Source organism: Heptranchias perlo, chromosome 20 (assembly GCF_035084215.1).
Source record: "Heptranchias perlo isolate sHepPer1 chromosome 20, sHepPer1.hap1, whole genome shotgun sequence".
Taxonomy (NCBI): Eukaryota; Metazoa; Chordata; class Chondrichthyes; order Hexanchiformes; family Hexanchidae; genus Heptranchias; species Heptranchias perlo.
The window spans coordinates 28,991,323-29,018,375 of NC_090344.1; the positions used below are offsets into that span (position 1 = coordinate 28,991,323).

Consider the following 27,053-nt stretch of genomic DNA (forward strand, 5'->3'; position numbering starts at 1 on the left):
GATGTAGGCGATCAGGTCCAATGAATTTGTTAGCTTTTAGTCCCATTAATTTCTCCAGTACTTTTTCATTACTAATCTTCATTGCTTTCGGTTCCTCACTTTCATTAGAACCTTGGTTCCCCAATAATTCTGGTATGATTTTTGTGTCTTCTACTGTGAAGACAGATACAAAATACTTGTTTAACGTCTCTGCCATTTCCGTTTTCTCCATTGTAAATTCTCCTGTCTCTGTCTCCAAGGGACCCATGTTTACTTTCGCTAATCTCTTGCTTTATACATACTTGGAGAAGCTCTTACAATCCATTTTAATATTTCTTGCTGGTTTACCTTCATTCTATTTTCTCCCATTTTAGCAATTTCTTGGTCATCCTTTGCTGATTTCTAAAAACCCTCCTAATCCTCAGGCTTACTACTCTTTTTGTCAACATTGTAAGCCTCTTTTAACCTAATACTATCATTAATTTCTCCAGTTAACCAAGGTTGCACCACTTTTCCGGTGAAGTTTTTAATCCTCAAGCGAATGTAATCTTGTTGAAGAATTATGAATTATGTCTTTAAATGTTCGCCATTGCGAATCTACCATCATATTTTTAATCCAATTTCACAAACTACCTGAGCCAACTCACCCCTCATAACTACGTGATTGGTTTTGTTTGAATTCAAGACCCTAGTTTCGGACTTAACGACATCACTCTCAAACTCAATATGAAATTCTATCATATTCTGATCATTCTTCCCCAGAGGATCATTTACAATAAGATTACTAATTAATCCTGTCTCATTGCACAATACTAGATCTAAAATAGCCTGTTCCCTTGTTGGTTCCTCGACATATTGATCAAGAAAACTGGCTCGAATGCATTCCATCAACATAAAACAGGTTATCTTGAGTTGCTAACATCCTGTCAGCACGATGGGACGTATTATGTCTGGAAGACAAGGCCAGATCTGCCAGGTGAATTAGATGTTTGCAGCAAGCACGGAGAATTAATGAAACCAAGACTTCCCTGCAGATCAGGGGATTGGAAAGAAAGATGCTTGGCATTGGGAGGCGAAGGATTTTGTAGGTAGCAGGATGAATGGACAAAAGGATCTCAACAGCCTGCTTCTTTTCTACACTGATAAATCTCGACAAAAATATCATCTCCGTGCTTCTTACAGATAATGAATGTCTGAATGCTCAAGAGATCACTGATCCAAGCCAATTATCTCCTCTCGCACTCTCCTTCCAATCTTGCACACGTTGCTTAGCTTTGAAATTGTTCATTTTTTCACACTGGGATTCAACTTGAAGAAAACGAAGCTGTGATCAGCTGGTGTTGTTCAGGAAATGGAGTAAAAGAAGATACATCAAAGGCTAATGATAACAGTGACTGTTCGAACACTGTGAGCTACATTTAAAGGTTCTTCAACATTTAAAGTGTCAGGCAGCAGATCTTTTCGAAATCATGACAGAAATGGCAAGAAAACTTCATGCAGACTTTGATCAGCGGCACGACTTTCGAACAGGAGGCATTTTACAGAAGGCAAGAAAGTGCATTGTGTATCGCTCTTATGGGTTGTAAAATTGAAGAATGATGGGCTGCTGGCTGTTCAGGCAGGAGCGGTGAAATTGCTCATGTTGATCAGGAGCGAGCTTTGTGCTCAGTCGGGGGAATTTGGTTGGTGCTATTTTGAACAACACCAGGAAAGTCAAGTTCCCTGATCGAGGATCAAACATGGGGCCACGGCGGTGAGAGCGCCGAATCCTCAGCACGAGACCACCAGCGAATCCGCTGCAATTTTAATTCAAGCAAGCAGACCAACGCTGCCTTTCCGACTTGTCCCTTTGAAACTCACGTCACTTTCGTCCCTGACAAGTTGCTCGCAAAAAATGGAATTTACTGTTAGAACACAAAAGACTTGTTCAGACAATGACAGCACCAAGTGCGGGTCGGCAGGTACATGAAATGGACAGTGAGGGGAAATATTACCACAAGCTGCTGATGTAACTGTTTCCATTTCCAAAACACACGCACCGAATCAGTGCAGCTCCTTGGAAAGGTGCAAGGCAACGCAGGGCTGTCATGTCTCACTTGAAGCAATTGACACACACAAGATTCTACCATCACGAGCCATCTCCTTCTGTTTCTGTCACTACTTTATCTCCAGCTTCCTCTGCTCCTCCAGATGCCGGTGAAATAGATGTTCAAAGCAAATACTGCGACTTAACGAGAAAAAAACCTTAACTGGAAAGCAGGAAAGGGGGAGAATGATGCTGGGCATTGAGAGACGACGGATTTTGCAGATTCCAGGATAAATAGACACAACGACCTCATCTCCCAGCTTCTTCGGATACTGAATATCTTAATGCTCAAGAGATGTTCCCACTGCCCCAGACCCATTCCCTCCAGTCGCATCTCCTACCAATCTTGCATATGATGCTTCGCTTTGAAATTGTGCATTTTTCACAATGAGATTCCATTTGAAGGAAACATTGCTGTGATCAGCTCGTGTTGTTAAGGAGATGGAGCGCAAGAAGATATATAAAAGGCTAATGATAGCAGTGACTGTTCAGACACTGTGAGTTACAGTTAAATGTCGGCAACATTTAAAGTGTCAGGTAATAGATCACAAATGGCAACAAAACTTAACGCAGACTTTGATCAATATCACGACTTTCAAATAGCAGACATTTTATACAAGGCAAGAAAGATTTACAAGGATGTCGCCTGGACTGTAAAAATTTAGCTAAGGGAAAAGATTGGAAAGGCTGGGGTTATTTTCTTTGGAACAAGGGAGGCTGAGGGCAGATTTAATGGAGGTGAACAAAATTATGAGGGGCCGAGTGTGGATTGGAAGGACCCATTTCCCTTAGCAGAGAGGTTAATAACCAGGGGCTTTGATTTAAAGTGATTGGTAGAAGGATTAGTGGGGAGCTGAGGAGAAATTCCTTCACCCAAGGGTTGTGGGGGTCTGGATCTCACTGTCTGAAAGGGTGGTAGAGGCGGACACCTTCATCGCATTTAAAGAGTACGTGGGTATGTACTTGAAGTGCCGTGACCTACAAGGCAACAGACCAAGGGCTGGAAAGTGGGATTAAGCAGGATCGTTGTTTGTCGGCCGGCACTGACACAATGGGCTGAATGACCTCTTTCTATGCCGTAAATTTCTTTGATTCCAGGATTCTAATTTACAATAAGCAGCGTAGTTTTTTATATTCATTCATGGGATGTGGGCGTCGCTGACGAGGCCAGCATTTATTGCCCATCCCTAATTGCCCTTGAGGAGGTGTTGGGTGAGCCGCCTTCATGAACCGCTGCAGTGCGTGTGGTGAAGGTTCTCCCACAGTGCTGTTAGGTAGGGAGTTCCAGGATTTGACCCAGCGACGATGAAGGAACGGCAATATATTTCCAAGTCGGGATGGTGTGTGACTTTGAGGGGAATGTGCAAGTCCCAGTCTCTCTGTGGTAATCAGCAGGAGGTTTCCTTGCCCATGTTTGACCTGATGCCATGAGATTTCATTGGGTCCGGAGTCAATGTTGAGGACTCCCAGGGCCACTCCCTCCTGACTGGAAATCACTGTACCGCCACCTCTGGTGGGTCTTTCCTGCCGGTGGGACAGGACATACCCAGGGATGGTGATTGAAGAGACTGGGACTTTGGCTGAAAGGCATGATTCTGTTAATATGGTTATGTCAGGCTGTTCCTTGACTAGTCTGTGGAACAGCTCTCCCAATTTTGGCACAAGTCCCCAGATGTTAGTGAGGAGGACTTTGCAGGGTAGACTGGGCTTGGTTTGCCTTTGTCGTGTCCAGTGCCTAGTGGTCCGATGCCGGGTGGTCCGTCCGGTTTTATTCTAATTATGACTTTTTTTTTTAGCGAGATTGTACAACTGAGTGGCTTGCTCCGCCATTTCAGAAGGCAATTAAGAATCAACCACATTGCTGTGGGTCTGGAGTCACATATAATTTAGGGGTCATGAGAACGCTACTGAAGAAAAATAACTGCTGGGAACCAAGCAATGTGTCTTAGTAAACCACAGGCTAGGGAAGTTCCAGCTCCAGTGACAGAGTTGGATCACTGCAGTGTATAAAAGTGAGGGGAACATGATGTAAGGGGCAGTCGGGACTGGAAACACTGGAAGTCAAACTCAGGGCGCCTGAGGTTCCATCCAGCGGGATCATCTAATGTACACGGGGGACTTGCATGTTTACTCTGGTACGGTAGAGGAAAGAGAATTTTCTCATATATTTGTTAATAAGGCATTAAAGTTGCTGACTCTCAGACTTGTTAATTAATAAGACAATGCTTTAGTTAGAACCTTCCACCCCTAAGTCTCTCTGCTCCTCTACTTTTAAACTTTGACCATTTTGTTTACATTTCATCTCATTTTTCATCCTCTCAAAATGTATCACGTCACATTTCTCTGCATTAAACTTCACCTGTCTGTTTACGAACCTGTGGACGTCACAATGAAGTCACTGACTCCTCTTCACAGTTCCCCACGCTGCTAAATTTGGCGTCATCCAGAGATTTTCACCTTGTGTCCCACATACCCAAGCTCAGATCATTATCTGTATTGAGAAGAGCAATGGTCCCAACACTGACCCTGGGGGACACCACTGTTTACATCTCTCCAGTCTGATGAACATCCATTAAACACGACTCTCTGTTTTCTGCCCTTTGAACAACTTCCTATCCACACTGCCCCACTCATTCAAATACAGCGAATATTAATTTTATCAATAAGCCTCCTGTCTGGCATGTTATCAAACATCTTTCACAATCCATCTACAAAACATCGATTTCATTCCCTTCATCAGTAGCATTGAATTATCTCAAATAATCAATGTTGGCTGTTTTTTAATTAATGTGTTTTTCTAACAAATTATGAAATGTTTGCTCCACCTTATCTGGTTTCATCTGTTTCAAGACACAACAGAAAGGTCGATTTTCTCCTGGAGCTTAAGATAAATTAATTTTTAAAAATGATGCTTCAGACAATGACGGACATCTGGGCTTAGACCCGCCCATTCGATGCCACAACTCCCGACCCTCAAACACTCCGATTGGCTGGAGGACCAACTGTCCGATCATCTCTCCTGTCAATTTACCATAAGACCAAAAGTCCACACGAGATAGGAGCAGGAGTCAGCCATTCGGCCCCTCGAGCCTGCTCTGCTATTTAATGAGATCATGGCTGATCTGATGTTTGCCTCAACTCCACTTTTCCGCCCTTTCCCCAAATCCTTTAACTCCCTTGCTGATCAAAAATTTGTGTAACTCAGCCTTGAATGTATTCAATGACTCAGCCTCCACAGCTTTTTTCGGGGAAAGAATTCCAAAGATTCACGACCCTCTGGGAGAAGAAATTCCTCCTCATTTCCGTCTCAAAAGGGCGACACCTTATTCTGAGACTATGCCCCCGAGTTTTAGATTCCCCCATGAGGGGTAACAACCTCTCAGTATCTACCCTGTCGAGTCTCCTCAGAATCTTGTATGTTTCTATAAGATCCACTCTCATTCTTCTAAACTCCAATGAGTGTAGACCCAGCCTGTTCGATCTTTCCTCATAAGACAACCCTTCCATTCCCGGAATCAACCTAGTGAACCTTATCTCAACAGCCTCCAATGCAAATATGCTCTTCCTTAAATAAGGGCACCAGAACTGTATGCAGTACTCCAGATGTCTCACCAGCACCCTGTACAGTTGTAGCATGACTTCCCTGCTTTAACACTCCAACCCCCTCGAAATAAACGCCAATATTCTGTTTGCCATCCGGATTACCCGCTGCACCTATATGTTGACTTATTGTGTTTCATGCAAGAGGACTGCCAGATCACTCTGTACTACAGCATTTTGTTGTATTTCTCCATTCAAATAATATTTTGCTTTTTTTATGTTTTCCTCCCAAAGTGGATGAATTCACATTTTCCCACATTATATTCCATCTGCCAATTTTTTGCCCATTCGCTTAACCTGTCAGCATCCCTTCGCAGACACTTTGTGTCCTCATCGCAACTTGGTTTTCCACCTATCGTTGCATCATCAGCAAATTTGGCCACAAAACACTTTGTTCCTTCATCCAAGTCATTGATATATATTGGAAATCGTTGAGGCCCCAGCACTGATCCCTGCGGCACCCCACTAATTATTGGAAATTCCGATAAATTTACGCTCCTCCTATTGGTGCAGAACTCTCCTAAATCACCAGGGCGGGTTTAATGGTGAGACTGGCGGTCCTGAGGTGCAGTTGGAAAATAAACCTTAATTGAACCCGTCAGTTGCAACATTTAATACAACAAATTTAATAAAAGTTACCGAAGAAAGTATTTTCTGGAGTTCACCAAAGAGGGGGGAGGGTGGGCGCGTCAACGCTGTGTGTTTGTGCCGGTTCAAATGGCACGAAGGGCTGGGGTTTCAGTTTATTTTCTAATCCTTGGTCCAAACGCGCTCTCTCTGCTTCCAATGTCTTTGCTTTTCGGCCAGAAATTAAGATAATCAATGGCGGCTGCATCACCCAGCATGCAGCGCGGTACAGATTGTGCCCTATCTGAATCAGTGGAGCACAGTGCGCAGGCGCAGTAGTGACCCTTTATCAGGCAGTGAGTCCTGAGCATGCGCGGTCAGTCGAGGCTGCGGGAGGAGCGCGTTCGGTGCAGGTGAGAGGATCGGAGCAAGAGGATCAATAAACCCCGGGGCCCGGGTCCGGGCTCAGGCCCAGGCTCAGGCTTCACAAACCCCGAGTGCGGCCCCAGACCCGAATATAAAACAGTGAACATTATCCCCCCTCACTACCCGCCGGTTTCCGGTTTCTCCCGTTTCGCTCCGGACCAACTCTCAACAAAAGGGCGCGGCCCCGCGCATGCGCGGTGTAAACTGGGAATTCTCAGGGAGCGTCTGTAAATGAAGGAGAAATGGTGATTGGTCAGGGAGCGTCTGTAAATGAAGGAGAAATGGTGATCGGTCAGGGAGCGTCTGTAAATGAAGGGGAAATGGTGATCGGTCAGGGAGAGTCTGTAAATGAAGGAGAAATGGTGATCGGTCAGGGAGAGTCTGTAAATGAAGGAGTACTGGTGATCGGTCAGGGAGAGTCTGTAAATGAAGGGGAAATTGTGATCTCTATGTCTTTCGTCATCCAGGGAGCTCTAGCTTTCGAGGCCGTTCGATTCCTCCTCGTGGGAATCTGTCCATGCTGTACCCAAAGCAACTCCTCCTTGAAGGTCTCCCATTGTTCAATTACTGTTTTGTTGCCAATTTTTGATTCCAATCCACCTGGACAAGATCCCTTTTTAACTCACTGCAATTAACCCTCCTCCAGTTAAGTATTTTCACATTTGTTTGTCCCTTGTCCTTTTCCATAACTATTCTAAACCTAATGAGATTATGATCACTGCTGCCCCACTGAAACATGCTCCACCTGCCCCACTTCATTCTCCACAACGAGCCCACTGCTGCACTCACATTCACTCTCTCACATTCACTCTCTCACACTCACTCTCTCACACTCACTCTCTCACACTCACTCTCTCACTCTCCCACATTCACTCTCTCACATTCACTCTCTCACGCTCTCTCACCCTTTTGCTCATGGTTTAGGGACACTGAATGATGTTGCGATGGGTTTGGATTTCAGCACAGGGAGGAGGGAGAGTGTATTGGACGGGGATTTACAGCTTTGAGGAAAAAGAGAGGAAAGAATGTTCCATAGAAACTCGAATTGTATGTTCTGAATTTCTATCCTGTATTTACAGTGATAACTTTTATAACCTCCTTTTACAGGGTATGAGAACGGGAGGATTTGCAGAGGGAAACTCAAACCAAAGATCACGTCAAATCTGACAGTCATTCGATTCATCAGGACCTGATAATCATCGGCCTTTGAATGTGGAAGGAGAAATGTTTGTCTGTTCTGTCTGTGGGAGAAGATTTCAAACATCAGTGTGAGTGGAAAAGCACCGAGACACACACACCCGAGTGAGAGTGTTCCAGTGCACTGACTGTGGAAAGAGCTTTAACCAGTTACACAGCCTGAAAAATCACCACACCATTCACAGCGGGGAGAAACCGTACACGTGTTCTGTGTGTGGACGAGGCTTCGTCTGATCGTCCAACCTGGAGAGACACAAGGACACCCGGACCATGGAGAAACCGTGGAAATGTGGGGACTGTGGGAAGGGATTCAATTACCCGTCAGAGCTGGAAACTCATCGACACAGTCACACTAGGGAGAGACCATTCACCTGCTCCGTGTGTAAGAAGAGATTCACTCAGTCATCCAACCTGCTGAGACACCAGCGAGTTCACACTGATGAGAGACCTTTTAAATGTTCTGACTGTGAGAGGAGCTTTAAAAGCAAAATTAATCTGCTGAGACATCAAAGCGCTCACACTGGGGAGAGGCCGTTCTCCTGTTCCTTGTATAAGAAAAGATTTACTCAATCATCCCAACTGATGGCACACCAGCGAGTTCACACTGAGGAGAGGCCATTCTCCTGCTCTGTGTGTGGGAAGAGATTCACTCAGTCCTCCACCCTGCTGATACACCAGCGAGTTCACACTGGGGAGAGGCCGTTCTCCTGCTCTGTGTGTGGAAAGAGATTCACTCAGTCCTCCACCCTGCTGAGACACCAGCGAGTTCACACTGGGGAGAGGCCGTTCTCCTGCTCTGTGTGTGGGAAGAGATTCACTCGGTCATCCAACCTGCTGATACACCAGCAACTTCACTCAGATGAGGGACCATTTAAATGTTCCGTCTGTGAGAAGAGGTTTAAAAGCAAAATTAATCTGCTGACGCACAAACGCACTCACACTGGGGAGAGGCCATTCTCCTGCTCTGTGTGTAAGAAGAGATTTACTCGGTCATTCCACCTACTGAGACACCAACGAGTTCACACTGGGGAGAGGCCGTTCTCTTGTTCTGTGTGTAAGAAGAGATTTAATCGTTCATACACCCTGCTGAGACACCAGCGAGTTCACACTGATGAGAGACCTTTTAAATGTTCTGACTGTGAGATGAGGTTTAAAAGCAACAGGAATCTGCTGACACACCAACGTACTCACACCGGGGAGAGCCCTTTAAATGTTCTGACTGTGACAAGGGCTTTAAAAGCACAAATGATCTGCTGAAACACCAACACACTCACACTGGGGAGAGCCCTTTAAATGTTCTGACTGTGAGAAGGGCTTTAAAAGCACAAATGATCTGCTGAAACACCAACACACTGACACTGGGGAGAGACTGTTCACCTGCTCTGTGTGTGGGAAGGGATTCACTAATTCATCCCACCTTCTGAGACATCAACTTGTTCACACTATTGAGTGACCTTTTAATTCACTGACTATGAGAAGAGCTTTAAAAGCAGAAATGAACTGCTGACACATCAACTCGCACCCATTGGGGAGAGACTGTTCACCTGCTCCGTGTTTGGGAAGGGATTCACTCAGTCATCACACGTGCTGAGACACCAGCGAGTTCACATATGACTGCAGGGGTTGGATTCTGCTGTTAATCACATCCAGGACTGAACCATGTTCATTCTGACAGTTGGGGTTTGTTTCTGCTGATGTTAATAACCCCTATAACTGGGCTGGAGTTTAATATTCTGCATACATGTTAAATAAATCAGCTTAGTTTCAAACACCTTGTTGTAGATTTTGGTCTTTCCCACCTGAGTGTTTAGCATCACCTGACTGGAGCTCAGAAAGGACAATCTGGGGGGAGGATCGTCCGGTGGGAACAGAACTTCAGCCTGGACACAGTCCTTCAGGGCCACACTGAGAGGGGCAAACGGCACTTTGGTCTTTCTTGTCTCTCTTTCCTGACATCAAAGTCGCCGTGCGGGTTAATCTTGAGGCGTGTAAGAAATGTGTCCCAGCCGCTCCCTTTTATGGTTCAGGGCTCCTCGGAACAGAACAGAAGGGTCCTGTGCAATGGTGTTTATGAGTCAGGAAGAGCAAGAACAATGTGTAAGGATTAACCCATTAACAGATATAATTTAGTATAATTATAATCAATAGTAGAAGTACTATGAAATGTACTATGAATCTATGAATCAATAAATGTAAACTGTACTGTGTATTAATATAGTATGAACCATGTAACGTGTATTCAATAAGAAAGTGCTGGTGGGTCTAGAAGGATGCATGATGGTTATTATAGTCAAGTTTGCAGTTAAAACTAATAGAATGCTGACAACATTAAAGTGGGAATTAACAGACTGTGGGTAAATCAGAGGCACTAAGGGAGGATGTGCTGGAATAGCATAATGTCTAAAAGACGTAGATAACTGGGACTGAAGGTTAATTAAATCAAGGTGTCACACAGGCTTAGGCCTCTCTATCTCGAGCCTCCTCAAGCTAGTGAATAGAAGTCTGTTTATACAAACGGTTCTGTGAAGGCTGACAATGTAAACTCTAAGATAAGGTTCTGTTCAGTCTGTAACAACAAGGCACGGATGGTACCAGGAGTTATGCTTGGAATGTAACTTCTGAAGGTTGAGAGACATGAATAATGGTGAGGCTGAGAGATGTGGATGTGATAGTGAACTTCCACATAGACTGAAAAAGGGGATAAGGAGAGACCTCAAAAGCTGAGTAAGGCGCACAAGATTCTGGCAAGGAAGAAGAGAACTCTTCAGTCAACAGATCACAGTGAGAGAGAGAGAGAGAGAGAGACCACGCCGCAGTCACTTGGAGGGATACTTCCGAGGTTTCAAGGAACAGACTGTGACTTTTTCATTTTTTTTTAAGTATCACCTTTTTTGTACTAATTGTGATGTGCTGAATAAATCTGTTTTGCCTTCAACCATAATACCAGTACCGTGGTGGTCTTGTTGTTATCAGGAACCAGTTCTTAGATTGGATTAGATTATAATCCTGAAAATAGTGGTTTAAATCCTACAATTGATGACTACGAAGAGACTATTTCTGACAACAGCCAAAACCTGGTATTAATGGATATAAGGTAACCAGAGAACCATAGAAAAGATATAGCACAGAAGGGGGCCATTCGGCCCAACGTGTCCGTGTCGGCTTGAAGAACAACCAGGTGCCCATTCTAATCCCGCATTCCTGCACCCGGTCCATATTCCTGCAGCTGACAGCACTTTAGGTGCAGGTCCAGGTACGTCTTAAATGAGTTGAGGGTCCTTGCATCTACCACCAATTCGGGCAGTGAATTCCATACACCCAGCACCCTCTGGGTAAAAAAGATTTTCCTCATGTCCCCTCGAATCCTCCTGCCAATCAGTTTAAATCTATGTCCTCTAGTTCTTGAACTCTCCGCTAGGGGAAACAGGTACTTCCTGTCTACTCTATCTCCGCCCCACATAATTTTGTACACTATTTATATCACCCCATCCGCTTTGTCTGTAATACTCCTTGCATTGAAGTATATGCACTTTAACCCCGTCAAATTCCTGTGCTGAACACTATTTAACCTTTGCTTCTTTTGGCTTTCTGAGTCGCTCACTATGTAACTAACTGCATTTCTACTTCCCGTTTCCTGGTCTGCATTTGTCCTATCTGTACCTGCCCTTTGGTTCCCATCCCTCGGCGATACCAGTTTAAACCCTCCCCAACAGAACGAGCAAATGCCCCCGCGAGGATATTGGTCCCGGTTCTGCTTGGGTGCAACCCATCTCAGAAGGTGGGATGAATTAGTGAATCCCTTCCTTCACTCGGACCAGGTGAACAGTCTCTCCCCAGTGTGAGTGCGTTGGTGTTTCAGCAGATCATTTGTGCTTTTAAAGCCCTCTCACAGTCAAAACATTTAAAGGTTTCTCCCCAGTGTGAACTCGCTGGTGTGACAGAAGGTGGGATGACCAAGTAAATCTCTTCTTATACATGGCGCAGGAGAACGGCTTCTACCCAGTGAGTGCGTTGGTGTGTCAGCAGATTCCGTTTGCTTTTAAACCTCTTCCCACTGTCGGAACATTAAAAGGTCTCTTATCAGTGTGAATTTGCTGGTGTGCCAGCAGATGGGATGACTGAGTGAATCCCTTCCCACAAACGGAGCAGGTGAACGGCCTCTGCCCAGAGTGACCTCGCTCCTGTGACAGAAGGTGTGATGACCAAATGAATCTCTTCTTACACACGGAGCAGATGAACGGCCTCTGCCCAGTGTGAGTGTGTTGATGTTCCAGCAGTTCGTTTGTGCTTTTAAAGCTCTTCTCATAATCAGAACATTTAAAAGCTGTCTCCCCAGAGTGAACTCGCTGGTGCGTCAGCAGTTCAGATGAAATAGTGAATCCCTTCTCGCACACAGAGCAGGTGAACGGCCTCTCCCCAGGATGAGTACGTTGGTGGCTCAGCAGCATGTATGTGCTTTTAAAGCTCTTTCCACAGTCAGAACATTTAAAAGATCTCTCATCAGAGTGAACTCGCTGGTGTATCAGAAGATGGGATGACCGAGTGAATCTCTTCTCACACACAGAGCAGGAGAACGGCCTCACCCTGGTGTGAGTGCGCTGGTGTATCAGGAGGTCGTATGACTGAGCGAATCCCTTCCCACACACGAAGCAGGTGAAAGGCCTCTCCCCGGTATGAGTGCATCAATGAGCTTCCACCTCTGACGGGGATTGAATCCCTTTCCACAGTCCCCACATTTCCACGGTAACTCCGTGGTCCGGGTGTCCTTGTGTCTCTCCAGGTTGGACGATCAGTTGAAGCCTCGTCCACACACAGAAAACGTGTACGGTTTCTCCCCGCTGTGAATGGTGTGGTGTTTTTTCATGCTGTGTAACTGGTTAAAGCTCTTTCCACAGTCACTGCACTGGAACACTCTCACTCGGGTGTGTGTGTCTCGGTGATTTTCCACTCACACTGATGTCTGAAATCTTCTCCCAGAGACAGAACAGACGAACATTTCTCCTTCCACATTCAAAGGCCGATGATATTCAGGTCCTGAAGAATCGAATGACTCTGTCAGATCTTGACATGATCTTTGGTTTGAGTTTCCTGTCTGCAAATCCTCCCCTTCTCATACCCTGTAAAATGAGTTTACAAAAGTTATCACTGTAAATACAGGATAGAAATTCAAAACAGGCTCTTCTCGTTGCTATGGAACATTCTTTCCTCTCTTTATCCCCCAAAGCTGTAAATCCCCGTCCCACACACTCTCCCTCCTCCCTGTGCTGAAATCCAAACCAATCGCAACATCTTTCAGTGACCCGAAACCATGAGTGAAAGGGTGAATGTGAGAGAGTGAATGTGAGAGGGCGAATGTGAGAGGGTGAATGTGAGAATGAATGGAAGAGAGTGAATGTGAGAGAGCGAATGTGAGAGAATGAATGTGAGAGAGTGAATGTGAGAGAGCGAATGTGAGAGAATGAATGTGAGAGGGTGAATGTGAGAGAGTGAATGTGAGAGCGTGAATGTGAGAGAGTGAATGTGAGAGGGTGAATGTGAGAGGGTGAATGTGAGAGGGTGAATGTGAGAGGGTGAATGTGGGAGAGTGAATGTGAGAGAGTGAATGTGAGAGAGGGAATGTGAGAGAGGGAATGTGAGAGGGTGAATGTGAGAGAGTGAATGTGAGAGAGTGAATGTGAGAGGGTGAATGTGAGAGGGTGAATGTGAGAGGGTGAATGTGAGAGAGTGAATGTGAGAGAATGAATGTGAGAGAGGGAATGTGAGTTAGTGAATGTGAGAGGGTGAATGTGAGAGAGTGAATGTGAGAGAATGAATGTGAGAGAGGGAATGTGAGTGAGTGAATGTGAGAGGGTGAATGTGAGAGAGTGAATGTGAGAGAGTGAATGTGAGTGAGTGAATGTGAAAGGGTGAATGTGAGAGAGTGAATGTGAGAGAATGAATGTGAGAGAGTGAATGTGAGAGAGTGAATTTGAGAGAATGAATGTGAGAGAGGGAATGTGAGTGAGTGAATGTGAGAGGGTGAATGTGAGAGAGTGAATGTGAGAGAGGGAATGTGAGAGAGTGAATGTGAAAGGGTGAATGTGAGAGAGTGAATGTGAGAGAATGAATGTGAGAGAGTGAAAGTGAGAGGGTGAATGTGAGAGGGTGAATGTGAGAGAGTGAATGTGAGAGAATGAATGTGAGAGGGTGAATGTGAGAGGGTGAATGTGAGAGGGTGAATGTGAGAGGGTGAATGTGAGAGGGTGAATGTGAGAGGGTGAATGTGGGAGGGTGAATGTGAGAGGGTGAATGTGAGAGGGTGAATGTGGGAGGGTGAATGTGAGAGAGTGAATGTGAGAGTGAATATGAGAGGGCGAATGTGAGAGAGCGAATGTGAGAGGGTGAATGTGAGAGTGAATGTGAGAGGGTGAATGTGAGAGTGAATGTGAGAGTGAATGTGAGAGTGAATGTGAGAGGGCTAATGTGAGAGAGTGAATGTGAGAGAGTGAATGTGAGAGAGTGAATGTGAGAGGGTGAATGTGAGAGATTGAATGTGAGAGAGTGAATGTGAGAGATTGAATGTGAGAGAGTGAATGTGAGAGGGTGAATGTGAGAGGGTGAATGTGAGAGTGAATGTGAGAGGGTGAATGTGAGAGGGTGAATGTGAGAGAGTGAATTTGAGAGGGTGAATGTGAGAGTGAATGTGAGAGAGCGAATGTGAGAGGGCGAATGTGAGAGAGTGAATGTGAGAGGGCGAATGTGAGAGAGTGAGTGTGAGAGGGTGAGTGTGAGAGAGTGAATGTGAGAGGGCGAATGTGAAAGAGTGAATGTGAGAGGGTGAGTGTGAGAGAGTGAATGTGAGAGGGTGAATGTGAGAGGGTGAATGTGAGAGGGTGAATGTGAGAGAGTGAATGTGAGAGGGTGAATGTGAGAGGGTGAATGTGAGAGGGTGAGTGTGAGAGAGTGAATGTGAGAGGGTGAATGTGAGAGAGTGAATGTGAGAGTGAATGTGAGAGGGCGAATGTGAGAGAGTGAATGTGAGAGGGTGAATGTGAGAGGGTGAATGTGAGAGGGTGAATGTGAGAGGGTGAATGTGGGAGGGTGAATGTGAGAGAGTGAATGTGAGAGTGAATATGAGAGGGCGAATGTGAGAGAGTGAATGTGAGAGGGCGAATGTGAGAGAGTGAATGTGAGAGGGCGAATGTGAGAGAGTGAATGTGAGAGAGTGAATGTGAGAGGGCGAATGTGAGAGAGTGAATGTGAGAGGGTGAGTGTGAGAGAGTGAATTTGAGAGGGTGAATGTGTGAGAGTGAATGTGAGAGGGCGAATGTGAGAGAGTGAATGTGAGAGGGTGAATGTGAGAGGGTGAATGTGAGAGGGTGAATGTGAGAGGGTGAATGTGAGAGGGCGAATGTGAGAGAGTGAATGTGAGAGAGTGAATGTGAGAGGGTGAATGTGAGAGAGCGAATGTGAGAGAGTGAATGTGAAAGGGTGTGTGTGAGAGAGTGAATGTGAGAGTGAATGTGAGAGGGCGAATGTGAGAGGGTGAGTGTGAGAGAGTGAATGTGAGAGGGTGAATGTGAGAGTGAATGTGAGAGGGCGAATGTGAGAGAGCGAATGTGAGAGAGTGAATGTGAGAGAGTGAATGTGAGAGGGTGAATGTGAGAGGGTGAATGTGAGAGGGTGAATGTGAGAGTGAATGTGAGAGGGCGAATGTGAGAGAGTGAATGTGAGAGGGTGAATGTGAGAGTGAATGTGAGAGGGCAAATGTGAGAGAGTGAATGTGAGAGGGTGAATGTAAGAGGGTGAATGTGAGAGAGTGAATGTGAGAGAGTGAATGTGAGAGAGTGAATTTGAGAGGGTGAATGTGAGAGTGAATGTGAGAGAGCGAATGTGAGAGGGTGAATGTGAGAGAGTGAATGTGAGAGAGTGAATTTGAGAGGGTGAATGTGAGAGAGCGAATGTGAGAGAGCGAATGTGAGAGAGCGAATGTGAGAGAGTGAATGTGAGAGAGTGAATGTGAGAGGGTGAATGTGAGAGAGTGAATGTGAGAGAGTGAATGTGAGAGAGTGAATGTGAGAGGGTGAATGTGAGAGGGTGAATGTGAGAGAGTGAATGTGAGAGAGCGAATGTGAGAGGGCGAATGTGAGAGGGTGAATGTGAGAGGGTGAATGTGAGAGGGTGAATGTGAGAGGGTGAATGTGAGAGGGTGAATGTGAGAGGGTGAATGTGAGAGAGTGAATGTGAGAGGGTGAATGTGAGAGGGCGAATGTGAGAGGGCGAATGTGAGAGGGCGAATGTGAGAGGGCGAATGTGAGAGGGTGAATGTGAGAGAGGGAATGTGAGAGAGGGAATGTGAGAGAGGGAATGTGAGAGAGGGAATGTGAGAGGGTGAATGTGAGAGGGTGAATGTGAGAGAGGGAATGTGAGAGAGGGAATGTGAGAGAGGGAATGTGAGAGAGTGAATGTGAGAGAGTGAATGTGAGAGAGTGAATGTGAGAGAGTGAATGTGAGAGAGTGAATGTGAGAGAGTGAATGTGAGAGAGTGAATGTGAGAGAGTGAATGTGAGAGGGTGAATGTGAGAGGGTGAATGTGAGAGAGTGAATGTGAGAGGGTGAATGTGAGAGAGTGAATGTGAGAGAGGGAATGTGAGAGAGGGAATGTGAGAGAGTGAATGTGAGAGGGTGAATATGAGAGAGTGAATTTGAGAGGGTGAATGTGAGAGGGTGAATGTGAGAGGGTGAATGTGAGAGAGGGAATGTGAGAGAGGGAATGTGAGAGAGGGAATGTGAGAGAGGGAATGTGAGAGAGGGAATGTGAGAGAGGGAATGTGAGAGAGTGAATGTGAGAGAGTGAATGTGAGAGAGTGAATGTGAGAGAGTGAATGTGAGTGCAGCAGTGGGCTCGGTGTGGAGAATGAAGTGGGGCAGGTGGAGCATGTTTCAGTGGGGCAGCAGTGATCATAATCTCATTAGGTTTAGAATAGTTACGGAAAAGGACAAGGAACAAACAAATATGAAAATACTTAACTGGAGGAGGGCGAATTCCAGTGAGTTAAAAAGGGATCTTGTCCAGGTGGATTGGAATCAAAAATTGGCAACAAAACAGTAATTGAACAATGGGAGGCCTTGAAGGAGGAGTTGGTTCAGGTACAGAGCAGACAGATCCCCACGGGGGAGAAAGGAAGGGCATTCAAAGCTAGAGCTCCCTGGATGACGAAAGAGATGGAGATTAAAATGAAACAGAAAAAGGAGGCTTATGACGAATGTAAGGTTCATAATATCGTAGTGAACCAGGCTGAATAAAGAAAGTACAGAGGAGATCTAAAAAAGGGAATAAGAGGTGCAAAGAGAGAGTATGAGAATAGATTGGCGGTTAACATAAAAGGGAATCCAAAAGTCTTTTATAAACATACAAACATTAAAAGGGTAGTGAAAGGAAGGGTGGGGTCGATTAGGGAAAAAAAATATATCTTTTTGTGGAGGCAGAGGGCATGGCTGAGGCACTAAATGAATACTTTACATCCGTCTTCACCAGAGAAGAGGATTCTGCCATTGTCGCAGTTAAGGAGGAGGTCGTCGTGATACTGGAGACGATAAAAATAGATAAAGAGGAGGTACTTAAAAGATTGGTTGTGCTCAAAGTAAAAAAGTCTTTCCGTCCAGATGGATGCCTCCTAGATTACTGAGGGAAGTAAGGGTGTCGATAGCGGAGGCTCTGACCACAATCTTCCAATCCTCCTTGGTATGGGAGTGGTGTCTGAGGACTGGAGGATTGCAAGTGTCACACCCCTGTTCAAAAATGTGGGAGAGGGATAAACCCGGCAATTACAGACCAGTCAGCCTAATGTCGGTGGTGGGAAACTTCTGGAGACCAGAATCCGGGACAAAATTAATTCTCACTTGGAAAAACGTGAGTTAATAAATGAGAGCTAATATAGATTTGTTAAAAGTAAAATCATGTCTGACTAATTTGATTGAGTTCTTCAATGAAATAATGGAAAGGGTTGATGAGGGTAGTGCACTTGATGTTGTGCACATGGACATTTAAAAGGCGATTGGTAAAGTACCACCGAATGGACCTGTTGGTAAAATTGAAGCCCATGGCAGCATGGATACAAAATTGGCGGAGAGACAGAATGCAGAGAGCAGTGGTGAACCATTTTTTTACAGACTGGAAGGAAGTATGCAGTGATGTTCCGTAGGGATTGGTATTAGGACCATAACTCTTTTTGATATATATTGATGACCGAGACGTGTAACTAGTGGGGTGCCGCAAGGATCAGTGCTTGGGCCTCAGCTATTTACAATATATATCATTGACTTCGATGATGGGACCGAGTTTAAAGTATCCAAGTTTGCTGATGATATAAAGCTCGATGGGAAAGTAAGCTGTGAGGAGGGCACAAAGAGTCTGCAAAGGGATATAGACAGGTTAAGTGAGTGGGCAAGAAGGTGGCAGATAGAGTATTATGTGGGGAAATGTGAGGTTATTCACTTTGGTAGGAAGAATCGAAAAACAGAATATTTTTTAAAACAGTGAGAAACTATTAAATGTTGGTGTTCAGAGAGATTTGGGTGTCCTCGTACAAGAAACACCGAAAGATAACATGCAGGTACAGCAAGCAATTCGCAAGGCAACTGGAATGTTGGAATTTATTGCAAGGGGGTTGGAGTAGAAGAATAAGGAAGTCTTGTTGCAATTGTACACGGCTTTGGTGAGACCACACCTGGAGTACTGTGTACAGCTTTGCTCTCCTTATCGAAGGAAGGATATACTTGCCTTCGAGCCGGTGCAGCAAAGGTTCACTGGATTGATTCCTGGGATTAGAGGGTTGTCCTCTGAGGAGAGATTGAGTAAAATGAGCTAATTCATTCTCTCTGGAGTTTGGAAGAATGAGAGGTGATTTCATTGAAACTTATAAGTTTCGGAGAGGGCTTGAGAGGGTAGATACTGAGAGGATGTTTCCCCTGGCTGGACAGTGTAGAACTAAGGGCATAGTCTCGGGATAAGGGGTCGGCCATTTAGGACTGAGAAGAGGAGGAATTTCTTCACTCAGACGGTTGTGAATCTTTGGAATTCTCTATCTCAGAGGGCTGTGAATGCTCAGTCGTTGAGTTAATGCAAGGTTGAGATCGATAGATTTATGGACTCTAAGGGAATCAAGGGTTATGGGGATCGGGCAGTAAAGTGGAGTTGAGGTCGAAGATCAGCCTTGATCTTATTGAATACAGAGCAGGCTCAAGGGGGTGTACGGCCTACTCCTGCTCCTATTTCTTATGAACCGTCACATGTTCTTCCTCATTTACAGACTCTCCCTGACATTGAATATTTCTCCTTCATTTAGAGACGATTCCTTACCGATCACCATTTCTCCTTCATTTACAGATGCTCCCTGACCGATCACCATTTCTCCTTCATTTACAGATGCTCCCTGACCGATCACCATTTCTCCTTCATTTACAGATGCTCCCTGGCCGATCACCAGTTCCCCTTCATTTACAGACTCCCTGACCTTCACCATTTCTCTTTCATTTGCAGATGCTCCCTGACCGATGCACATTTCTCCATCATTTACAGACGATGCCTGACCGATGACCAATTCTCCTTCATTTACAGATGCGCCCTAACCGATCTCCATTTCACTTTCATTTACAGACGATCCCTGACCGATCACCATTTCTCCTTCATCTACAGACGATCCCTGACCAATCACCATTTCTCCTTCATCTACAGACGCTCCCTGACCAATCACCATTTCTCCTTCATTTACACGCTTCCTGACCGAGGACCACTTCTCCTTCATTTACAGATGTTCCCTGACTGATCAGCATTTCAACTTCATTTACAGACGCTCCCTGACCGAGGACCACTTCTCCTTCATTTACAGACGCTCCCTGACCGTTCACCATTTCTCCTTCATTTACAGACGCTCCCTGATTCGATGAGTCACGAGGTTTGACGCTGACTCTGCGCATGCTCGGAGGCCGCGGGCCGTGTGTTGAGTTTCGGGTCTGATCTAAACCGGAGCCCCCGGAGTGTAGAGAGAGAGAGGAGAATGTTCACTGTTTGATATTCGGGCCCGGGGCCGCACTCGGGGTTTGTGAAGCCCCCGCCCCCTCCCCCTCCCCCTCCCCCGGGGTTTATTAACCCGCTCCCCCCGCCCATCTCTCACCTGTTGCGGACACGATCTCGGCCTCACTCCCCGCCCGCCGCGCATGCTCAGCTCACACTGCCCGGGTGATTGACGGGAGCTCCGGACCAATAGGAAGAGCGGAGAGGGACTGGAGGACCGAGCGGGCGGTTGGTCCTCCAACCAATGGGAGTGTGTGAGGGGCGGGACTTGCGGCACCGAGTGGGCGGGGCTGAGCCCGGATCTCCCTCATTGGCTGAAAGTCTGCCTCATTTTGAAAGCTGATTGGTGTGAAACTCTTGGGGAAAACTGGCCCTTTGTGTTGTGGAGAAAAACCGATGGAACCGAGTGGGTGGAGCAAAGATTTCAACATTGGGAATGAAATGGATTAATTCAGGACAGACAGCAGGGATTATTGGAGGGAATAACACAGTGTGGGGATAAAATGCAATGGAGGTTGTGAAGATGGATTGTTAAAAAGTGTTTGAGAAGATGCCGGACAGGAGGCTTGTTGATCAGATTCAAGCTCACGGTATTAAAGGGAGTGGGTCAGTGTGGATGGGAAGTTGGAGAAAGGGCAGAGTGGTGGTTAATGGATGTTTTTCAGACTGTGGGGATGTAAACAGTGGTGTCCCCCAGGGGCAGTGTTGGGACCATTGCTCTTCTCAGTACAGAGAAATGACCTGGGCTTGGGTACAAGGGCAGAAGATCAACATTTCCTGACAACACCAAGATAGGGAGCATTAAGAACTGTGAAGAGGAATGTTAGCAACTTCAGTGTGGCATCGGAACATTAGGAACAGGAGTAGGCCATTCAGCCCCTCAAGCCTGTTCCACCATTCAGTGAGATTGTTGTCATTGCGTATGGGGTCGGTTGATATCAGACAGAAGGAGATTGGTGTCAGTAACTGTGGGGTTGATTTATATCAGACAGGATAAGTTTTGTGTCAGTTACTGTGGGATTGGTTTATATCAGACAGGAGGAGATTGGTATCAGTGACTGAGGGGTTGATTTATATCAGACGGTTTGAGCTTGGTGCCTGTGACTGTGAGGTTGGTTTATATCAGACTGGAGGAGATTGGTATCAGTGGCTGTGGGGTTGGTTTATATCAGACAGGAGGAGATTGGTATCAGTGACTGAGGGGTTGATTTATATCAGACGGTTTGAGCTTGGTGCCTGTGACTGTGAGGTTGCTTTATATCAGACTGGACGAGATTGGTATCAGTGGCTGTGGGGTTGGTTTATATCAGACAGGAGGAGATTGGTATCAGTGACTGTGGGGTTGGTTTATATCAGACAGGAGGAGATTGGTATCAGTGACTGTGGGGTTGGTTTATATCAGACAGGATAACATTGGTGTCTGTTACTGTGGGGTTGATTTATATCAGACAGGAGGAGATTGGTATCAGTGACTGTGGGGTTGGTTTATATCAGACAGGATAAATTTGTGTCAGTGACTGTGGGTTTTATTTATCAGACTGGAGGTGATTGGTGTCAGTGACTGGGTTCAGGAACTGGAATTAGCCATTTAGCCCCTGAAGCACACTCTACCATTCAATTGGATCAGGACTAATCTGTACCACAACTCCATTTACTTGTCTTTGCTTCATATCCCTTGCAACCTTCACACAACACAAATCTATCAATCTCAATATTGAAAATTTCAATCGAGCCCCAGCATCCACAGCCTTTCGGGGAAGTGAGTTTGTAATTTCCACTCCCCTTTGTGTGAAAAATTGCCACCTTATTTTGCTCATAAATGACCGAGCTCTAATTTTAAGATTATCATGAAGGTGGCAGATGGAGTACAATGTGGGGAAATGTCGAAATCATTCACTTTGGTAGGAAGAATAGAAAAGCATAATATTTGTAAAAGTTAAGAGACTAAGAAATGACGGTGTTCAGAGGGATTTGGGTGTCCTTGTACACTGATCACAGAAAGTTAACATACAGGTACAGCAAACAATTAGGAAAGCAAATAGTATGCTGGAGTTTATTGCAAGTGTGTTGGAAAATAAGAGTAAGGAAGTCTTGCTGCAGTTATATTGGGCTTTGATGAGACCACACCTGGAGTACAGTGCACAGTTTTGGTCTCCTTACCTGAGGAAGGATATACTTGCCTTAGAGGGGGTGCAACAAAGGTTCACTCAATTGATTCCTGGGATGAGAGGATTGTTGTAAGATGAGAGTTTGATAGAATGGCCCTATATTCGATGGAGTTTAGAAGAATGAGAGGTGATCTCATTGAAACGTCTAAAATTCTTAGAGAGCTTGACAGGGTTGATGCTGAGAGGCTGTTTCCCCTGGCTGGAGAGTCTAGAACTAGGGGGCATAGTCTCAGGATAAGGGATCGGCCATTTAGGACTGAGATGAGGAAAAATTTCTTCACTCAGAGGGTTGTGAATATTTGGAGTTCTCTACCTCAGAGGGCTGTGGATGCTCAGTCATTGAGTATATTCAAGAATGAGATCGAGAATTTTTTGGACTCGGAGGGAATCAAGGAATTGGGCAGGAAAGTGGAGTTAAGGTAGAAGATCAGCCATGTTCTTACTGAATGGCAGAGCAGTCTCGAGGGGCCGTATCCCCACTCCTGTTCCTATTTCGTATGCCCTCTTGTTCTGGATTCCCCCTCCAGAAGAAATCATTTCTTTGTATCTACCTTATTGAATCCCTTTATTATTTTAAACATCTCGATGAGGTCACATCTCAATGTTCTAAACTCATGGGAATAAAAACCAAGTTTATGCCACTTATCCTCCTAAATTAATCATTTTAACCCCGGCATAATTCTGGTGAATCTACACTATATCTTTTCCACGGCCGATTTATCTCTCCTTAGTTTCGGTGCCCAGTTCTCCAGGTGGGGTCTGACCAAGGTTCTTTGCAACAGAAGCATCACTTCTGTATTCCAACCCCACTCAAGATGAAGATCAACATTAAATTAGACTTGTTGATTATTGTCAAGATTTGCAAGGTATTTGCAAAGGATTCGTGGTGATCTTAGATTTGGGATTTTTCTTTATTCTGTCCACTCAAGGAGTTTGATAACTACTTTGAATTTAGTGCTGGATCATTGAGCCGTGATGTGTTTACTTGTTTGTATTTTGTTAAATACATTTGCTGAGTGAATTTAAATTTAAGACGAGATTTCCAGGCCTGATGCTCTATTCACACATCGAAGGTGAGAGAGATGCTGTGGGACACACGATAATCCAGTTGCTGAAAGTGATTCACAGACTGGGTTTTGTGTTTAGTGATCCCGGGTACATTACCGATACCTTCCCTGGATCCCAAGGCTGGAAAAGGCACTCGGGAAGGTCTGGGGAACTGGGACTTGGCCATGAGAGTAATTGAAGGTATGCGAACTGAAATAATCTGCAGTGAGAAAGGAGAAAAGGCATAATAATCGGTAATTAGGACATCAATTAGTCTCTTATCTTGAATTCAGCAAGTACTTGAACCATTCTGTTTGAAACAAAGTTGATTTATTTGACATAGATCCAGAATATTGAATTTCAGCCCAGTTATAGCGGTTATTAACATCATCAGAAACAAATCCCAACTGCCAGAATGAAGTTCTGCTGCTGAAACCCTCATCCGTGCCTTTGTTTGCTTCTAGACTCGACTATTCCAATGCTCTCCAGGCCCGGCCTTCCACTTGACACCCTCCGTAAACTTAAACCCACAATCTCCAGGTCAATAATCAGTCACATTATTCATTGTGTCACTGGCCCAGGCTGTGGAGAACACAGAGCAGCTCACACTCCCACAGCGCTGTGGTATGAGCAGGTACCGAGTCAGCCTCAGTCATGAGCACTGGAATCCACGAGTCCGGGTGTGTCAAAGGTGCACGGTGAACAATCACCAACGTGAAACATTTTTGCCGCTTCCCTTCGATATCTCAGCTGGTCGAGCGACAAGACTGTCGTGGAAAATAAGACAAAGTCATCATTACGTCATTTGTTCAATTCCTGCTCGAAGGAGTATGCGTGATTTTGCAATAAGCAGCAGTTAGTTCAAGGTCGCTCCCTTAACTTTACAGGCACCTTACAGATTAACATGTTGCCATGAAGGCACAGGACGCCTCTTTTCCTTTCTCAAGCCGCAAAACTTTTTGTGTCTGCCCAAACAAGGCTGTTTTGCCTCTGCTCACCAGCAGGGAGTGCTTTTGAGCAGCAATACTTCAAAACACTCAGTTCTCGCTTTCAGGTGAAAGAAGTCTTCGATCAGCACTGGAGTCCATGAGTCTGAACATGTCAACAGGCGCACGGTGAATAATCACCACAGACATCAATTTTTATCACTTCCCTTCGATAGCTCAGCTGGTAGAGCGGAGGACTGTAGTGAATTAAACAATTGAAGTAATCCTTAGGTCGCTGGTTCAATTCCGGCTCGAAGGAGTGAGTGTGCTTTTGGAATAAGCAGCAATTACCTCAAGGTCGCTCTTTGAACTTGACAGGCACCTCCCAGATTAACATGTTGCCACTGAGTCACAGGACACCACTTTTCCTTTCTCAAACCTGAAAGCTTTCTGTTTCTGCCCAAGCACGGCTGTTTCACTCGAGCATTTGCCTCTGCTCACCAGCAGGGAGTGCCTTTGAGCAGCAACACTTCAAATCGCCCTCAATTTCAGGCAAAAAGGTCTTCGATCAGTCAGTCAGTCAGGGCTCACGCTGCTCCCTCAAGCTCGGGCGGCTGTTGCTTTCCGGTGACCTCGTCTTCCTTCCGCAGGCTCGGGCTCTTCTCAGCATCATTCATGATTACTGTGGCTTCCCGTTCTGCTGTTCCTCACTTGCTGATGCTCGATACCGCTGATTGGAGCAAAGTATTTCATATATTCAGGGAGCGGCAACCCAAGGCAAGATTTCTCTGCTGGTCGTGGAGCAGCTTGGAGGCGAGTGCGAGACGGGAACTGTGAAGGGCGATTTACAAACAGCAAACGAGGAATTAGCTCAACTGGTAAAGCTGTCACTTAGCATGTGAGAAGTAGTGGGATCATTGATTATATTCTCCACTCACCGTTTGTCTTGGTGCAATTCTACAGAAACAAGAGTGTTGTCAGTGATTCCATAGCCCATGTATTTCCTAAACTTCGCTGTGTGTTTGAGTACAGAGAGGTCAAGGGGCAGCAAATCTTTTGATGTGCTGCAGCAAGCAAAAGTTCTTGATTTTGCTCTGCAGCAAAGATGGAAAGATGAGGTGAGAGAAGGGAAAAAAAAGCTTCGTAATCCTTGATGTCTTCTGTGAAGATTGAAATCAGGACTTTCAAATTATGACACTGATGCACTGCTTGCTGCACTAAGAAGGCACTTACCAGGTATGCAGCCCGGCAGCACCAGCAAGTAGGACAGCTTACAAGGTATTGAAGGCCATAAAATAATGCACAGTTTGCAAAAAAAAAATCCAAGCCTAATTGGAGTCGAACTTATAATCTTGTGATTTTTAGTCAAATGCGTTATCCATTGCACCACTGGCCCAGGATAGAGTGAGCAAGTAGCAATAGGAGGCAGTGGGCATGGCGGAGGCACTAAATAAATACTTTGCATCTGTCTTTCCCAAGGAAGAAAATGCTGCCAAAGTGTCAGTAAGGGAAGATGTCGTTGAGATATTGGATTGGCGAAAAATTCATAAAGAGGAGGTACTTGAAAGGCTGTCTGTATTTAAAGTAGAAACGTCACCTGGTCCGGATGGGATGCATCCTACTTTGCTGGGGGAAGTAACGGTGGAAATTACAGAGGTACTGGCCATAATCTTCCAAACATCCCTTGGTATGGGGGTGATGCCAGAGGACTGGAGAATTGCAAATGTTACACCCTTGTTCAAGAAAGGGTGAAAGATAAAACCCAGCATCTACAGACCAGTCAGTTTAACCTCGGTAGTGGGGAAAGTTCTAGCAACGATAATCCGGGATAGAATTAGCAGTCACTTGGACAAGGATTAGGGAAAGCCAGCACGGATTTGTTAAAGGCAAATCGTGTTTAACTAACTTGATACAGTTTTTTGACAAGGTAACAGAGAGGGTCGATGAGGACCATTCGGTTGATGTGGTGTGTATGGACTTTCAAAAGGCGTTTGATACAGTGCCGCATAATAGGCTTGTCATCAAGATTGAAGCCCATGGAATAAAAGGGGCAGTAGCAGCATTGATACAGAATTGGCTGAATAACATGAAGCAGAGTGTAGTGGTGAATGACTGATTTTCGGAATGAAGGGAGGTATACAGTGGTGTTCCCCAGGGGTCGATTCTGGGACCACTGCTTTTCTTGATATATATTACTGACTTGTTCTGGATTCCCCATCCAGAAGAAATCATTTCTCTGTATCTACCTTATTGTATACCTTTATTATTTTAAACACCTCGGTGAGATCACATCTCAATGTTCCAAACTCATGGGAATAAAAACCAAGTTCATGCCACCTATCCTCATAATTTAATCCTTTTAACCCCGGCATCATTCTGGTGAATCTACACTGTATCTTTCCCAAGGCCGATTGATCTCTCTCTCGGTTCAGTGCCCAGTTCTCCAGATGGGGTCTGACCAAGGTTCTTTGCAACTGAAGCATCACTTCTGTATTCCAACCCCACTCAAGATAAAGGTCAACATTAAATTAGACTTGTTGATTATTGTCAAGATTTGTAAGGTATTTGCAAAGGATTCGAGGGAATCTTAGAGTTGGGATTTTTCTTTATTCTGTCCACTCAAGGAGTTTGATAACAGACTTACTCCTTTGAATTTAGTGCTGGATTATTGGTCCGTGATGTGTTTACTTGTTTGTATTTTGTTAAATACATTTGATGAGTGTATTTAAATTGAAGACGAGATTTCCAGGCCTGATGCTCTATTCACGCATTGAAGGTGAGAGAGATGCTGTGGGACACACGATAAGTCCAGTAGCTGAAAGTGATTCACAGACTGGGTTTTGTGTTTAGTGATCCCGGGTACATTACCGATACCTTCCATGGATCTGAAGGCTGGATAAGGCAATCAGGAAGGACCGGGGAACTGGGACTTGGCCATGAGAGTAATTGAAGGTATGCGAGCTGAAATAATCTGCAGTGAGAAAGGAGAATAGGCATAATAA

At 45.2% G+C, this 27,053-nt stretch overlaps 2 protein-coding genes and 1 non-coding gene across 3 annotated transcripts; 2 read left to right on the plus strand and 1 right to left on the minus strand.

The window, feature by feature from the left end:
- Positions 1-8,215: 8,215 nt before the first annotated feature.
- Positions 8,216-9,628, plus strand: LOC137336004 (zinc finger protein 79-like; the record flags this gene model as incomplete). The annotated part of the gene is made up of 1 exon (XM_068001507.1): positions 8,216-9,628. A coding segment is annotated over one exon (897 nt), but the record flags the coding sequence as incomplete, so codon positions are not given.
- Positions 9,629-9,828: 200 nt separating this feature from the next.
- LOC137336005 (gastrula zinc finger protein XlCGF71.1-like) lies at positions 9,829-12,303 on the minus strand. Its single transcript, XM_068001508.1, has 2 exons — positions 11,998-12,303; positions 9,829-9,909 (listed from the first exon to the last, which is right to left on the minus strand). The coding sequence occupies exons 1-2, from the start codon at positions 12,301-12,303 to the stop codon at positions 9,829-9,831; spliced, it is 387 nt and encodes a 128-aa protein (XP_067857609.1).
- An 11,974-nt stretch (positions 12,304-24,277) lies between these two features.
- On the plus strand, positions 24,278-24,370 carry trnay-gua (transfer RNA tyrosine (anticodon GUA)). The gene is made up of 2 exons: positions 24,278-24,314; positions 24,335-24,370. It is a non-coding gene; the product is annotated as a tRNA-Tyr (tRNA).
- The last annotated feature ends 2,683 nt before the right edge of the window (positions 24,371-27,053 follow it).

What these genes read in the sequence shown, in the direction of transcription:
- LOC137336005 (XM_068001508.1), bottom strand. Translation starts at nt 12,303, where the DNA reads ATGCTGCTGAGCCACCAACGTACTCATCCTGGGGAGAGGCCGTTCACC. An exon ending in AGAGGCCGTTCACCTGCTCC is followed by an intron (nt 9,910 to 11,997) that starts GTTTGTGGGAAG and finishes ACCATTGCACAG; the next exon opens with GACCCTTCTGTTCTGTTCCG.